General features: G+C 39.9%; 2 protein-coding genes across 2 annotated transcripts in view; one reads left to right on the top strand and one right to left on the bottom strand.

Annotated features, from left to right (window-relative positions):
- Nucleotides 1-309: 309 nt before the first annotated feature.
- Nucleotides 310-9,919, top strand: LOC101306573. Its single transcript, XM_004289405.1, has 7 exons — nt 310-672; nt 730-1,293; nt 1,683-2,081; nt 6,183-6,295; nt 7,785-7,848; nt 7,960-8,427; nt 8,515-9,919. Exons 1-7 carry the CDS (start codon nt 310-312, stop codon nt 8,833-8,835), a joined length of 2,292 nt encoding a protein of 763 aa, XP_004289453.1. The 3' UTR covers nt 8,836-9,919.
- Nucleotides 9,920-9,965: 46 nt separating this feature from the next.
- LOC101305213 (FH protein interacting protein FIP2-like) overlaps nt 9,966-16,105 on the bottom strand; it is an 8,033-nt gene continuing 1,893 nt past the window's right edge. Inside the window, exons 4-11 of the mRNA XM_004288339.1 lie at nt 15,790-15,945; nt 14,857-14,940; nt 14,559-14,605; nt 14,396-14,469; nt 14,129-14,187; nt 12,141-12,200; nt 10,606-10,686; nt 9,966-10,306 (exon numbers count right to left, since the gene is read on the bottom strand). Coding sequence (XP_004288387.1) covers nt 10,253-10,306; nt 10,606-10,686; nt 12,141-12,200; nt 14,129-14,187; nt 14,396-14,469; nt 14,559-14,605; nt 14,857-14,940; nt 15,790-15,945 — 615 coding nt within the window. The 3' untranslated portion in view covers nt 9,966-10,252. The remainder of the gene's footprint in view (nt 10,307-10,605; nt 10,687-12,140; nt 12,201-14,128; nt 14,188-14,395; nt 14,470-14,558; nt 14,606-14,856; nt 14,941-15,789; nt 15,946-16,105) is intronic.

Here is a 16,105-nt window from a genome sequence, read left to right as displayed (position 1 = left end):
TGTGGTGTATGAGAGAGAGAGCTAGAGTGTTATTGTGAGATAAGGCATTAGACAATAAACATTGTACCCTTTTGCACAATAATAAAAGAGGAATATATTTTCTTCGAACTACATTACCTGTGTGTTTAGTACTATTAATAATTCCGCTAGTAGTAGTATCACCTAGGTAATTCGTATCAAGTTGGTAATCAGAGCTAACCGTATCCGTGGGGAGTCTTGTGGTGTATGGTCCTGACTCGTTCACTTTACAGAAAGCTAGGAAAATCTCTTGTGTCTTTGGAAAATACCACAAGATCAAAAGGAAAGAAGATGGGTGATGAAACACCAGAGAAAGAAAGACTTCCTGCGTTGGAGAAGCAGATGGCTGCGTCAAACACTGCAATTGCAAAATTGACCGGTCTCGTCAAACAGTTGCTATTGAAGGAATCACCGGAGAAGCCGAAGGAAACGAATTCGGAGTCGGAAGAAGAACAAGCAAAGACGGGATCAGATGACGAGTTTGACACTGCCAGCAAAACCTCGCAACAAGAAGGAAGGAGTTCTTTTCGAAACTTAAAGATTGATTTCAAGATTGAAGTTCCGATGTACGATGGCAGCGTCAATGTTGACAAGTTGGACGACTGGATTGAGCGGCTTGACACATATTTTACGTTCCATCGTTTTACATCGCAAGTGAAGATCACCTGTGCGACTCTGTAACTATCATCTCATGCTTTAACTTGGTGGAAGTCCTACCGGAGGAATAGTGATGAGGAGGTAGTGTCGTGGAAGCAGTTCAAAGAATTGCTTAGAAAGAAGTTCTATCCAGTAGGGTTTCTGGAGGAACGTTGGCATAAGTGGCATAACTTGCGTCAGAAAACCAATCAGTCCGTGGAGGATTACACTACCGAATTCCAGAATCAAGCTATGGTTCTAGATATATCCCTGAAGGAGTATTCGGTATTTATGAAGTACGAAGCAGGACTGCATGAGTACCTCCAAAGGGAGTTGAGATTGTTCATGGTACAATCTGTTGAAGACGCTAGCGTGAAAGCCATCACCATTAAGAAGAAGTTTAGGAAGAACGAAACCAAGGGAGATGGAAAACAGACTGGGGGTAAGTCGAATGATTCCTATGCCAAAACGGAAGAGCATAAGAATGGTGTATCTGATGGGAAAGCATGTTTGGTTTGCAGTTACTGCGAAGGAATAGGCCATGTGGCAGATAAGTGTTGGGTAAAGTTCCCTTACCTTAAGCCAAGAGTATTACGGCACAAGGAGGAGAGGAAGAAGACAACATTAATCACCAACGAGGTAAAGGAAGTTCCAGGAATGACAGAACCAAATGCGAAGCTCAATCTTATGGCATGAACACAGTTAGGGAACGACGACGAGAACCGCAGGGAGTAGCTTTTTGTTGTAAAGCTGCAGGTGAAGACCAGTTTAGTTGATGCCATTGTGGATCCGGGAAGTCAGAAGAACCTTATCTCGGAAGCTTTGGTTCAAAAGTTAGGTCTTCAAACGGTCAAACATCCAAAGCCATATCCATTAGGATGGATTCAGAAGGACACAAGACTAAGTATTACTAGTCAATGCAGATTCAAGTTTGCTCTTCATGAATCTTACATCGACGAAGTGACATGCGATGTGGTGCCATTGGATGTTTGTCAGGTGATTCTGGGAAATCCTTACTTATGGGATAGAGATGCTATCTACGAAAGGAAGGCTCAGAACAGAAGTACACATTTACGAAAGACGGACAACGATTCGTTATTCGGGCGACGTCACTCCCACCAGAGGCAAGCTTGGTAGCAGCGACTCAGGCTAAAAGATTAGTCAATGCTTGCAGGAAATTTGTCTTGTTGACATGTCCACATGAAGGGCACTCAAGTCAAGATGTTGAGAAGACAAAATTGAAGAAGTCACAAGCAAAGTACAAGATCAGATCTTGTAACTTTGGTATTAGCGACTTAGTGTGGTTAAGGCGGAGTAAAGAGAGCCTTAAAGAGGATCCGTTGCCGGCAGATTGCATTTTGGAGCAGCAAGTGGCTACGACGCGTCGAGGGGAGTGTACAGTGTTCCGCATTGGACGTGCAGGTCAGGTTCCAAGCAAAGCTAAATGGTTCAGCAAATAAAAGGGAACTCTTGAGTTTCCTAATCTCCAGTTTTAACTTAAACGGGAGTTTAAGTTCCTAAAAGGGGGAGCCATGATACAGGTGTATCCTTTAGCTTTTAGGAATTAGTGATTCCTTCTCCAAGTTAGTTAAGTACATAGTTTCCTAGCTTGAAAAGGAATAGTTGTCTAACTTAGTTAATGAGTAGTTTCCCAGTTAGATAAGGATTTATAGAGTTAGACTCTATAAATAGAGGTGCCTAGCTTAGTTCTAGACACCAGAGTGAAACAGAGACAACATCTGTTTAGAAGAGAGGGAAACAGAAACAACATCTGTTTAGAAGAGAGCGAATCAGAGAGAGCTAGAGAGTTATTGTGAGAGAAGGCATTAGACAATAGTTATTGTACCCTTTTGCACAATAATAAGAGAGGAATATATTTCCTTCGACCTACATTACTTGAGTGTTTTAGTACTACTAATTTCCGCTACTAGTAGTAACACCTGAGTAATTCGTATCACCACGTGTCAACTAAAATTAGCAAGAGAGTTCCGGAAAAATAAGTGGAACTCCGGAAGTATAAACATTGAAGCGGTAAGGCTCTCAAATGCGAGCAAACCCGAGAAAACCAGTTGCTTCCCCTCCAGTCGCTTCCTCAGATTCTGGATCCCTCTCTCAGGTTCTCGATAATCCAACAAAATAATATGTCTCCAAATGCCTTTGAAATTAAATAACTTTAGTGCATGCATGATAATAAAATCAAAGGTCCACTCACCGTGCTTGGCTATGCTTGCCGACGACCTGAGGCTTCCTCCAAATGATCCTCCTCACGTCCTGAACAATAAATAATTATTAAGCCTCCAGACCCGGATAAAACTTTAATAAAACTTCCGAAATAAAAAAGAAGCCTATAATTTCATTTCTCTTGCCCAACTTCTCCACTTTTTACCTAATAAGGCTCACATTACTCCGCACTTACCGAAAGCCATAATTTAACCTTTTTAGACTTTCAAACCTGCTAAACCGACTGCCGGATTTCCATTCGAATAACCGCCTAAATCCTTCATCATTGATAAATCCCAAACCTTAACAAATCTCCTCCAAAAATTCCAAACTATACTTCATTAAACTCCTCTCATGAAAACAAACCCAAAATCATGAAAAACTGACCCTAAGGAGCGGCGGCGCCGGCTGCCCCGTCGGCGGCGGAGGCCGGCAGCCGTATTCCGGCGAACCCCAATTCTTCTCAAAATTTAGCACAACACTCCTCTCAACATGCACAACAACTTCCTTAACTAGCACAAAGTCCATTTCTAAGGCTAACTAAGGTAATCGAAGCAAAACTTCCATAAATCCCTAAAACTTCAATTATACATTTCTCCATAACAACAACGAAATAGACTAATTCCTTTTGAGGGATTACTCAGCTTGATGAGGGCTACAAGATGAGCCAAAGATTTCGACCTATGGCGGCCGGAGGTGGGATTTCCGGCGAAAAGCTTCCCGGCGTCTCCGGCGGGTTTTCTCCTCTTCCGGCGGGTTAGATGCTCGGGCACTAGGCCGGGGAGGGAGAGGAGGTGGCGGGGGTCCGAACTGGGGTGGTCCGGTGGTCCTTGGCGACCGGACGGCGGCGAACGGAGGCTTGGTCTCCGGTGGGTCGGGGTGCACGGGTGAGAGAGAGAGAGAGAGAGACGGGTGAGGGTGAGAGGGAGAGAGTGGGGGACTGTTGGGCTGCCCACATACCCGGTCCAAACTTAACCCAACTGAAAATTATACCCACAAAATTTTTACCCCCTTTTTACCATCTCAAATTTACTCTTTTAATTAAATACTTTTTCATGCTAACTCCGATTTTAACACATAGCATGACTACAAACTCGTATTAACGTCCTCTACAACTTTTATGAAGAAAGTTTTTATGAAGAAAGTTTCTCCAAATTCTAAACGGAAAAGAAAGTCAACTTTAGGGTACGGTCCTTAGGTAGTAAACGGTTACTCAATACGGTAAAAGACCAAAATAATACTAAGTAAATAACCGTAAAATAACTTAAGAACCGGGGTGTAACACAGTCACTGTCACGCGGCAGCAATCTCACATTTCAAACTGGTGAAAACTGCTGCCCAATCACAGTAATCTAGAATGACCCAGGTCACTGTGTTCATTCTAACCCAACATATGAACTTGCTCTGAAAAAGAGAGAGAGAGGATATACTCTGCTCGTGCTGGGTGGTGTCATTCGGATAGGAGAGAATCTAATTAGTGCATGGATTGGATAAACACATAGAGGCCTCCCACTCTGCCCAATTACTAACCACAGTCGAAGGAACACGTGCTCTCATTTACTAATCATGATGGTGGTTGAGAGATTATACTTGTCAAATATTTCTCAATCATTTAAATGTACCAACAATTAGAAATTAAGATTAATTACATTTTACTCTTCAAACTATGAAGGCGTTATGGTTAAAATCTTTATTTACTGCTCCAACTACACAAAAGATGACCGCAAGGAATAAGCTAGTTTTTCAACATACTATGCATTCTGCTAATCAATGCTATTATCGCTGTCTTTTCTTCAGTTTTATAATTTCGTTAATGTTTTTCCTCCAAGGTTACATAGACAACGGTCTTCTATTAAATATCATCCTCTAGATTATGGTTTTATAAAAATAAATTTTGATGCTTTAGTGCTATTTAAACTCTTCACTAAGTTAGAATATTGATTCAATCATTCTTGCTACTATTTAAACTCTTTATTAATGTCAAAATATCTTCTACACAAATCAAGCCTGATTTGAATCATTCATTATTTTCCTAGATTGATTGTAGAATCATTAGTGTAAATTCATATTGATTGCCATGCAAAAGTTTAGTCATTCCCAGAATATCAGCTATAGGGTCTGTATATATGCAAAGTATGTAAACACTTTTCAATCAATAGAAATATATTTCTACATGGTATCAGTTTAGTGTCAAGATCCATACTTGTGATTATTCTTTCTTCTTATTATGTGTCCTCCTTTCTTTGTCTTCCTTCATCTTCTTTGTTCTTCCATGGCTTCCTCTTCCTCTGTTTCCCAAAACACTTCCTCTTTTCCCAAACTCACCAAATCCAACTATTTAGTTTGGATTGTTCCAATTCAATCATACCTTAATGGTGTTGATCTATGGGGCTATGTGGATGGCTCAATCCTGAAACCATCTCGCACCATCACTGTCTCGGCCAATGGCGACACTACGACCTCCACCAAACCGAACCCCGCATACAAAACATGGTTCATTGAGGATCAAAAGATCGTTAGCATCCTAACCACTTCTCTCACTGAACCCGTTGCTCGGATCTGCCTTGGGCGCACCACATCCAAAGAAATTTGGGACTGTCTTGCAAATTTCTTCAATCAAAAATCAACTGCTAGCGCCACAAGCTTAAAGCTTCAATTGTATGAACTTCAGAAAGGGAACCGATCTGTTGATGCCTACTTGTAACATGCCAAGTCAATTGTCGATGCACTTGCCTCAATCGATCATCCTGGTCTTGGTTTTGATTATTTAATGCTTCGAACTGCCTTGTCACAGAGTACTCTATCCAACTTCTCTAATCTCCGAGCCAGAATTCTAGCGTTTGATGCCCAACAGATAGCATCTCTTCTCGTGCCCAACACCACTGCACTATTCCACAACGTTGGCTCCTCCACCAATCCGACTGCCTCCTATCACTGCTCCGGTCGCCATCTGTCTGCTGGGAACAGCGGCGGTGGATGACAGTTTTCGGCAAGCAACGCCTATCATATGGGCAGACATCTTTTCGTTTTGGAAGCTACAACAATCAGCTTGTTTGTGAAGTGGATTATGCGGGTTGATAATCTTATGCACTAACGGATGTTGTTTGCCGTTTATAGTGATAGGAGAGATTGAGATAGAGAGACACAAGATTTATAGTGGTTCACCTTGCCATCGGTGGGCAAGGCTACGTCCACTTAAGATTCTACTATGTGTTGGGAGCCTTAAATGGTCACCCAAAGTATTACAAGTGTTTGTGATTGTGTAATGGGATTGTATTGAGTAAGTGGGAAGGAGTCTCCTTTTATAGGAGAAGGAGGCTCCTTCGTTTACATTGTCTTCAATGTGGGACAAGAAGCCCATTCCTACTCTTCAAGGTGTTGTGAGAGGGCATGTTGGTGAGGCCGAGAATGTGACTTCCAGGTAAGCTTTTGGTGACTTCTGGATACCGTTGCGTAGCTTGCATGTTAGGCTTCAAGATGTATGTCATGGTCGGGTCTCATTATGGCTCGTGGGCACACAATAACGAAGGTGTTACTTATGCTTGGTGGCATAGTATGGTGTACCAACACAGCCGTACCAACAATCTTATCCCTCTTACCAGCCTTATATGAGCTTCTCTCAGCCGAACCCATGGGCCCAACAACAGATGCGGCCTCCTACTCAACCCGACATCTTTGGCCCTCCTCCCGGACAGCAGTGGTGTCCAACATGTATGTCATCCCTTCATGGGCCTACTCAATGTCCTCACCAGTTCTCTAGACCCACATCAGTTCGTCCATTTGCTGGCGCGCACTTTGCTCAACCTGATGATCCATTCTGGTACCCAGACACTGGCGCCACTCACCACATGACCTCCATGCCGATAAACAATCCCCAAAATTACGGAGGTCCTCACAATGTTTAGAGAACTGAGAATCTCTAAATAATGTCTTTCAAATTCCTTCTATTCGTAAAAACCTACTTTCTGTAGCCAAATTTACTAAAGATAGCCTTTGTTTTCTTCCTCTTTGCTCCTAATTTCTATCAAATATATTGCTTAAGCTCAGGTCGTCTATTGTTTCAAGGCCCATGTAAAGATGGCCTCTATCCTCTTCCCGTCTCTGGCGTCCCCTCCAAAGCTCCTCATGCTCTAGTCACCATGTCGTCTTCTCTTTGGCATAATCGTCTTGGTCACCTGTCGTCATCAGTCTTGTCTAGTCCTGCGTCTTCTCTTGGTTCTAAATCTTCGTTTACTTCCTTTTGTAATGAATGTGTGCTTAGTAAGTCACACAAATTACCTTTTTCATCCAATAAAGAATTTGCTTCATCTCTCTTTGATATAATCCATAGTGACGTTTGGATGTCCCTAGTTCTTTCTGTTAGTGGATTTAAATATTATGTGCTTTTTACAGATGAGTACTCTCGTTATACTTGGATTTATCCAATGTGTCGGAAAAATGAGGTTCTAACACATTTTTCAAACTCTTGTTGCTTTTATTAAAAATCTTTTTTAAGGGTCCATTAAATATTTCCGAAGTGACGATGGAACAGAATATGTCAACAAAGCATTTTCTCATTTTTGCTCCACTACGGGCATCCAACAACTTTTTTTCTGCCCTCACACTCCCCAACAAAATGGTTTAGCTGAGCGTAAGCATCGTCACATTGTTTCTACCATTCACACCCTTCTTCTCACTTCTAATGCTCCACAAGATCTTTGGGTCGAAGCAGCTCTTACCGCTGTTTTTCTCATCAATCTTCTCCCTACATCCACTCTTTAATGGGACACACCATACTTCTGTCTTCATCAACGTCAACCTTCCTACTCTTCTCTTCGTGTTTTTGGTTGTGCATGTTTTTCTCGTCTCGGTCCTTATGTTTCTAACAAGTTGTCAGGTAGTAGTCTTGAATGTGTCTTCATCGGTTACAGTCCTCATCATAAAAGCTATAAATGTCTTGATCCTTCCTTTGGTCGTGTCTCTGTCTTCGGTCATGTATTATTTAACGAAAACCATTTTCCTTACAAAGATTTGCAGGTTACATCTTCCACAAGATCGGAGTTCATCGACTTTATTCTAGTCCACACCCCTTCTGCACCTCCGTAGGCCCACCTGCCGAGCCACTCTTCTACTTCGGGCCCAAGCCCAAACCCAAGCCCAATCCTTCAACAAGAAACCAATACCCACATTGATTCACCATTACAAACAGTTCCTCTGGTCACCACAATCTCCTCACAAACGCGTTACCCTGCTCCAATCTTGTCCTCGACTGTATCGGCGTCACCATCCACCAACACGGTGCCACCAACCCTAGCCACCTACCACCGCCATGCCCCGTCGATCCCACCACCCCCTCCACTCTCTTCCCCAGTTGTTATTCACACATACCGACGCCGCACACAACATCCTTCACCATCTCCGGCTGCCGTTGCTCCTTCCCCACCTGTGGCTTCCTCTACCTTGCCGGAACCATCAACTGCTGCACCAGAACCCTCCACAGATCCGCCCCCTTCCATCGCGGCTCTGCCTCTCCCTATGCAAACCAGATCACGCATGGGCAACTCCAAGCCCAAAGTTCGAACTGATGGCACTGTAAGATACCCGGTTCCTCGTGCTTTACTCATTGTTATTGCTAATTCGGAACCTACCTGTTACTCCCAGGCCTCTCAATCCCAGGAATGGCGTACCGCCATGGCGGAAGAAATCAATGATATCTTGAAGAACCAGACATGGACTCTAGTTCCGCCTTCCCCTACACAAAACACTGTTGGATGGGTTTCAGAATTAAACATCTTGCCCACCTTGTTGCCAAAGGATTCCATCAGCGCCATGGCATTGACAATCATGAAACATTCAGTCCGGTTATCAAGCCTGCCACGATTCGCAGTCATTGCTATTGCGGTATCTAAAGGCTGGAGTCTTAGTCAACTTGATGTCAAAAATGCATTTTACAGGGGTTTCTCAATGAAGATGTGTATATGACCCAACCGCCTGGTTTTGTCGACCCTGACCATCCATCCTATGTCTGTAAACTGCACAAGTCCCTCTACGGCCTCAAGCCAGCTCCTCGTGCCTGGTTCCATCGCATTAGTGCCTTCCTCTTATCTGATGGGTTTCTTCAAAGTACGGCGGATCACTCTCTTCATATTTCACCATGAGCTACACACCATATACCTGCTTCTCTATGTCGATGATATTGTCATTACTGGTAGCCATGACCGCATTGTTGAGAGTTTTAATTATTCATGCTCTCAGCCACGGCTTTGATATAAAAGATCTTGGTGCTCTCCAATATTTCCTTGGCTTGCAAGTGTCCTCTTCTATGGTTTTCATATTGACCAACTCAAATATGCCCATGACATCCTCTAGAAGTATGATCTCCTTCTCAGCCAACCTAAGAGCACACCTATGGCTACCAAACCCCCTCTCATAGCTACTGATGGAGAACCACTAGAGAATCCAACACTCTTTCGTGAAATGGTAGGGTTTCTCCAATACCTTACCATTACACGCCCATATATATCCTTTGCTGTTAACTCGGTTGCATAGTTCATAATTCAACTACCTTGGCACTAACTTAATATCTTGGTGCTCGAAGAAGCAATCTACGATTGCCCGTTCTAGTGCTAAAGCTGAGTACCGCTCACTTGCTCATGCATCTGCTGAAACAACCTGGTATTATTTGAACTTGGTGTGCACATTGCTCTTCCAGTTGTGCTCCATTGTGATAATCTAAGTGCTACTCATATAGCATCTAATTCGGTGTTTCACGCACGTACTAAGCACATAGAACTTGACTACCATTTTGTTCGTGAAAAGTTGCTCTTGGTAGTCATCATGTTTGTTACATTTCATTTGTCAACCTACCAACTGACCTCACAAAACCTCTCCACAAACATTGCCATCCTGCCTTGTGTGTCAAAGTTGTCTATCCAAGGCCATCCAGTTTGCGGGGGGATATTAATGTCAAAATATCTTCCACACAAATCAAGCCTGATTTGAATCATTCATTATCTTCCTAGATTGAATGTAAAATCATCAGTGTAAATTCATATTGATTGCTATGCATAATTTTAGTCATTCCCAGAATATCAGCTATAGGGTCTGCATATGTAAACACTTTTCAATCAATGGAAATATATTTCTACACTCTTTAAGAAAGTAGTACGCAAGAATTCTCCAACTTCAAGTAAATTCTGGATACTATCAGCAAACAAATTATCTTCCTATTACAATAATTCTGTACAAGCCATACCATTTAATTACTCAAGTAGCATCAATGAAAAATTTGGACACCAATTTCTCGAACGTGTCTTAGCAAACAAAGGATGTAAAGAAGGTTATATACACAAATGTATTACAAACCTCCCCTCGAGATGTAAATAGCATCACTCCATTGTCATCTGATTGCTCCAAGCAAATTAGCACCATCAAGCTTTGCACCTTCCAAATGCTGTTTAAAACACAAAATTATAAAACCATCAACTATCCCACCAACAGAAAAGATGCATGCATTCTGAATGCTGGAATGTAAAACAGTAACAGATAAGTAACGCAGACTGCAACTTTTCTACAACAAAAAAAGAACTATTTAATTATAAGGCCAGAAATCCCATCCGAACACGAGGAAGAAAGTAGCCACAACATAAGACAGCAACATTGTATCCTTGTGTTGGTTATTTCAATTTTAATTGGTTCTGAAAACAAAAACCAAAGAAAAGTAATAAAAGTGCTTCAATCATCTTTCATTACCGTATCTCGAAGATTCACTTGCCGCAAATAAGCTCGTTGAAGATTTGCGTCCTTCAAATTCGTATTACTCAACTTAGCGCCCTAGCAAAAGAAAAGAAGAAAAAAAAATATTTTACCCTATATATGTTATTAACCAGATTACTCTTTCCTACTCTGTGTTTTGTGCAAACATAGAGTAAACCTCCATAAAAGCCTTGTATGCAATATATTGGGCATAAACACATAACTAACAATAATATATCAGCATTACATGTACAATTCCTTTCAAAAATAAACACAAATTTTAGAAATGTCAGTGCTTCTAACATGCATGTGGAGCCTCACCGCCCTCACATATGCAATGATACATAAGAATTACTCAAGGGGGACAATGATGACATAACAGCTGGTAGAGTATACGGTAAGGACCTTATAATCAGGACTCATGAGGACTTCTTATGTCAACCATTAAACGGGTCATTCAAAGCTGCATAATATCAAATAAAATCTGAATACTCATCCAACCGTTGAAATTAAATTCCTTATGAATCCTTATTATAAGATCCTTACTGGAGAGGGCCCTGTAATAACCATCCTGTGTCTCCCTGTACATATAATGTCATTCCAAAGACAGATTCATTCTTATAACTTGTCAGTAAGACACTAGTATAAGAGTTGGTGAAAGAAACATAACCTATAAATAAATCAAAGAGTTGTTCTAATAGTTATCGCCAAGTCTTGTTAAGAGTATTAAGTAGGCACAGTGCTATTTCGTCTAATTGAATCGCGAGATAATACAATGTCTTTAAAACATCCAAGTGTCTCTTGCTATTTGACCAGGTTGTTTACGAGGCCTTTAATTTTGCCTAGCTTACCCTACCTTGTGTTTCTACATTCTTCTACATTTAATTGCTTCTCTAGAACTACAGCAGACATAAACTTTCTCTTCTCTATACAATTATTTTGTTTCTGAAAATTTCTTTCATTCTAATCCCACCATAATTCCATGCAGAATTGACCTCATGTTGTCCTACATTGCTTTCCATTCAGAAAAGTGAAGCATATAAAGGAATAGAACAATCTTTTCTTCAAGTCAATCCCCTTAACCCAGTCAGTGTAGGATACAAGACAAAAAAATAAAACAGAGAGAGGGAGAGAGGATGTGCTCGCATGAAATACAAAAAATAAAGTTTCTCCTCCGAAACAAAGGTGTACATGATATCTTTGCTAATGTGACCATGTGTTTGCAAGCCACGTAAGCATGTGATATAGAAAATTGAAGTAAAAATAAAACAGTATAACATCATTTTATTAGATTTTGTCAAAGTCCAACAAATCTACTATAAATTTAAAAGCAGGCTCTAAGCTATCAAGCATAACAGTCATACTACATATAATCTCACTGCCTACTGCCTAGACCCTCACCGTTCATTTGATTATATAACTGTCGTCACATTAACTTTGCATCACCCACTAGTATGAGTACAATTATCACATATAATTCTTCAGATTAGATTTTTCTTTTTAAATGTTTGACACACAAAGCTCCAGTTTACCTTCAAATTTGCTCCTTCCAGAATAGCTCCCTCTAAATTGGCATTTGAAAGATCCGCATTCTGAAAACAGGATCATGTATGAGATACCATGTCCTGAATCACAAAATTTCATTTCTTTTCATCAAATAATTATATAATTAAATTCTGATCAGATGTAAAAATCAGGAATCATTTCTTTTTTTCAATCATGGAAAATATAAATACTTGCACCAAAGGTAAATATTGGTGTCGTCGAAAAGATTAAGCTTTGCTTGATAATATATAAACTCATGGGCAACATCTTCATAGACTTAGAGCATACAGTTCACGTGTTAGACACAGTTTTGGGGGACACATGTCAACATCACCCAATATCAGAACTCGACACGTGTTGAGAAACTATTCATTCTTAAGCCGTGCGTTAAATAAACAATATAAGATAGTTGGCTTCTCCACCTATTGCCAAAAGATATAAGATCTTGTTCTGCTCAAATCTGAAAGAGATAAGCGGGTGCTAAAATTTAAGAACTCATTCACCAGGGGTTTTACCCACCCCCACATCCTACTTTCTTATACTTCATGGTAACTTCGATCACAGTCCAACCACACTGCATGCTTATTCCATGCCTCTGATCATCGGTTTCCAAACTGTCAAATCCACTCCGATTTGTCTGACTTTTGACAATCAAGTCATATGTATAGCTAGCTACTGAAAATTTTCTGAATTAATTTGGGTTGTATTCTATAATTTGGTTTTACTATTGAACTGTTTGTCTATGTAAACTTGGGTTGGAAATGTTATGCGGAAGCGGCAAACGGGCCCCACAAGTCCCACACACACGGGTCCAAAACTTTAGCCACCCAGATGAGAAACAGGTTTGGGGTCTTAACACAAAAGACCTCGACATTAGTGTGTGGTACCATTCCTTATAACCCAAGGATGACTCTTCACGTTTCTGATGTGGGATTCCAAATGGCTCTAATCTAAGCCACACGTTTTCCAACAGGAAATAACTGACAGCAACTTATGAAACCGTCCGTGATCATGTTTACCCTCTCAGCATAAAACTTCAGAGATAATTGTATCATTTGTCTTGCTCATTACAGCCAAGCATTCTTTCAAAGCTGTAGCATTGTAATTTCCTCTTGGAGTATCATTTAATTACAAAACCAAAAGTGTGATGTTAAGACAAGGGGATAGTTAGCAGTGGCGGAACTACGTTAAGGGCTAGCCCAGATGAAAAAAGGTTATGTACTTGTATAATTATGGGTGCTGCTTGTAATGAAACCTTACTTGGTTCAGTTGGTTGTGTGCTAAGTCCAATTCTAACTCTAGGGGGGATGGTGGCTGTTCAAAACCCGTTCCCCCTTTCCTGTCTCCACTTTTTTTCTCCATTTTTCCTCCCTCTTGTTCCTGTTTTATTTTTTCTTTCTCCAATTTCCCATTCTCTTTTTTTTTTTATTTTCTATTTTCTCTCTTCTTCTTCCTTACAATATTTTGTATTAGTAATTCAATATTTGTTTTCCTCTCCTATTATTTTCCCTATTTTTTCTCCTCTTTTTCTTTAGTTACAACATTGTTTATTATGATTTGTTTAGCTATTGCTTTTTCTATTACAAAATTTTTTATGCCCTTAACAGCCCAATCCATTTTCGATTCCTGGTTCCACCACTGCTAGTTAGGGAAGCTAAATCTCAATCAAAGAGTACAAGACACAGTCCTTATAGATTGGATTAATGACAAGAATCAAATTTAAGTTTACTAAAAAGACATTCAGGTAATGGATATCATAGAAGACATTCAGGTAGCTTCACTTTCATTGATGGAAGATTGGAAGTATATATGTTTGTCATCATCCAAGGAATCCAACGGTGTTAGATGACTATATTTTACTTGCATAAAGCATGTCAGGCAAACAAATAAAATCTCACCAATGGATGTTCCAGAAAACCGAATACAATGAATGTCAAAACCGTGAAGGATTTTTATAAATTTATATATGCAAAACCTGTAGGTGTGCAGATCGAAGGTCTGCCTGGCAGAAGCTACAATCTATTAAGCATGCATCTGCAAAAATAAAAAATAAAAAATAAAAACACAATTCAAAGGAGAACTAGTCTTTGGCCAAGTGTTGTCTGCTACCGAACAACAGTCACACTAGCTTATCAGTGTTTAAGGAAGTTCACATATAAATATCAAACAATAAAAGCAGCAGTAGTCTGGAACTAATTAATAAACCCCTGACAAAAGATTAAGAGAATGCAGTAGAACTTGCCTTGTAGATTCGCACTCTGAAGATTTGTACCAGCCAACAGAGCTCCACGGAGATTTGCCCCAGTAAATTCACATCTTCCTTAGGCAGGAAAATTTCGTTAACCAGGCAGCCCATTAATTATAAATTAAACCAATAGCACTACTGTGAAATGTGGATCCCTTACTCTCGCAAATTTGCATTGTGAAAGATGGCACCCTCGGCGTCCGCATCCTGTGACAAAATGTAAGAGCCTCAATTCCTACCATATGTTAGATTTAGGGACAATAATATTCGTCAAATACATTAATATAGTATCCAACAAAAGGTTGGTGCATGACTCATGATGCTAACTACACTGTTGTACTGTCATAAAAAATGTCTTGGGTTTCCTAATGATATTAACATACAGAACTTAGCACATCTGTTCTCAACGAACCATCTGTTCACAACGAACCACATTTATTGGTACAATTAGCACTTACCTTGAACTTAGCACAATGAAGGTTTGCGCGTGAGAAGAACACATTTTTCAGACATGCATAGCTGAAGTCCACAAATGACAAGTCCTGAAATTCCAGTGATATAACAGCACAACAGAGCCAGTATCAAGAGATGTTCTCACAATCCAAAAGAAATTCCTAGACGTAGAAACTAAGCTAAAAGTAACACTCTTATGTCAACTATTGGTAATATTATTAAATTGGTTTTCCTTAAGGTTTATTGTAATCAACTTTAGAAAGGCTGCTGCGATGTACTTGAAGTACTTCCACTTTGAAGCTTAATGATAACCTAAATGACCAAGATAGATAACATTACTGCTCTGTTTGACATTGTTTATTATTATCTGATGACCAACTAAACTAAAGTAGTACCAACCAACTGGAGATAAATAACACGTAACCACCTACGCTTGTTTCAACAAGTTTATTTGAAAGTGGATAGAAGTAATGAATAAAAAGAGCAAATTAATTAGCATAGACTGTAAGGATAAAAGGAAGACCAAAAATAACATGGGCGAGGTAATCAAAACTGAGTTCATCAAAGTTTCACTTCTGTTGAAAAAGTGTATTTGTCACCTCAAAACATGGCATTCTGGTTTCTTTTCATGTCATTTGATGAAAAGGTTCAAATAAAACCAGGGGTACTTTTATGTATTGATGTAGTTTCAGCTTCCTAGAGAAATTAGATTTCTGATAAATATTCAGATTGATGTATTTAAGGAAATGAAAATGCTTCATCCACTAAGTTGAGATATGAATCCGACTTTCTCAAAAGAAAAAACCGGGGTCGTAGTTTATGTTGTAGTGCTAACACAACTTATTCTAAACAGAAATATAGCAGTTAGATATTTTCGATATTAGAAATCTGAGTCCTAGAAGCCACATATCTACTTGTGCAGAAACTGAGAAAATTACCAATTTCGAAAGATCAAGGCCAGAAAGATTAACGCCACGAAATCTGACTTTCTCAGACTGGATACACTTTAGGATATCAGTGCGTGTTAGTTCTGACTCTGACTCTTCATCATCCTTCTTATTATTTTGAACAGCGTGTATTTCATCTATCAGCCCCTGAAAATAATTTTTAAAATTCATAACATTGTTGATACAGAATTTCTGTAAAAGCGCATAGAGGAACCACCTATATCTATATATGGCAGGATCAAATGGCATGGAAAAGATATGGGACCAAATTGATGAATAATGTTAAACATGTACCTTTATATCATAA

This window comes from Fragaria vesca, linkage group LG1 (assembly GCF_000184155.1).
Source record: "Fragaria vesca subsp. vesca linkage group LG1, FraVesHawaii_1.0, whole genome shotgun sequence".
Lineage (NCBI taxonomy): Eukaryota > Viridiplantae > Streptophyta > Magnoliopsida > Rosales > Rosaceae > Fragaria > Fragaria vesca.
The sequence above is the reverse complement of the archived record's forward strand: the minus strand, read 5'-3'. Positions and strand labels throughout refer to the sequence as shown.

What these genes read in the sequence shown, in the direction of transcription:
- LOC101306573 (XM_004289405.1), top strand. Translation starts at nt 310, where the DNA reads ATGGGTGATGAAACACCAGAGAAAGAAAGACTTCCTGCGTTGGAGAAG. An exon ending in CAACATTAATCACCAACGAG is followed by an intron (nt 1,294 to 1,682) that starts GTAAAGGAAGTT and finishes CTTATGGGATAG; the next exon opens with AGATGCTATCTACGAAAGGA. An exon ending in GCATTGGACGTGCAGGTCAG is followed by an intron (nt 2,082 to 6,182) that starts GTTCCAAGCAAA and finishes CTCCTTTTATAG; the next exon opens with GAGAAGGAGGCTCCTTCGTT.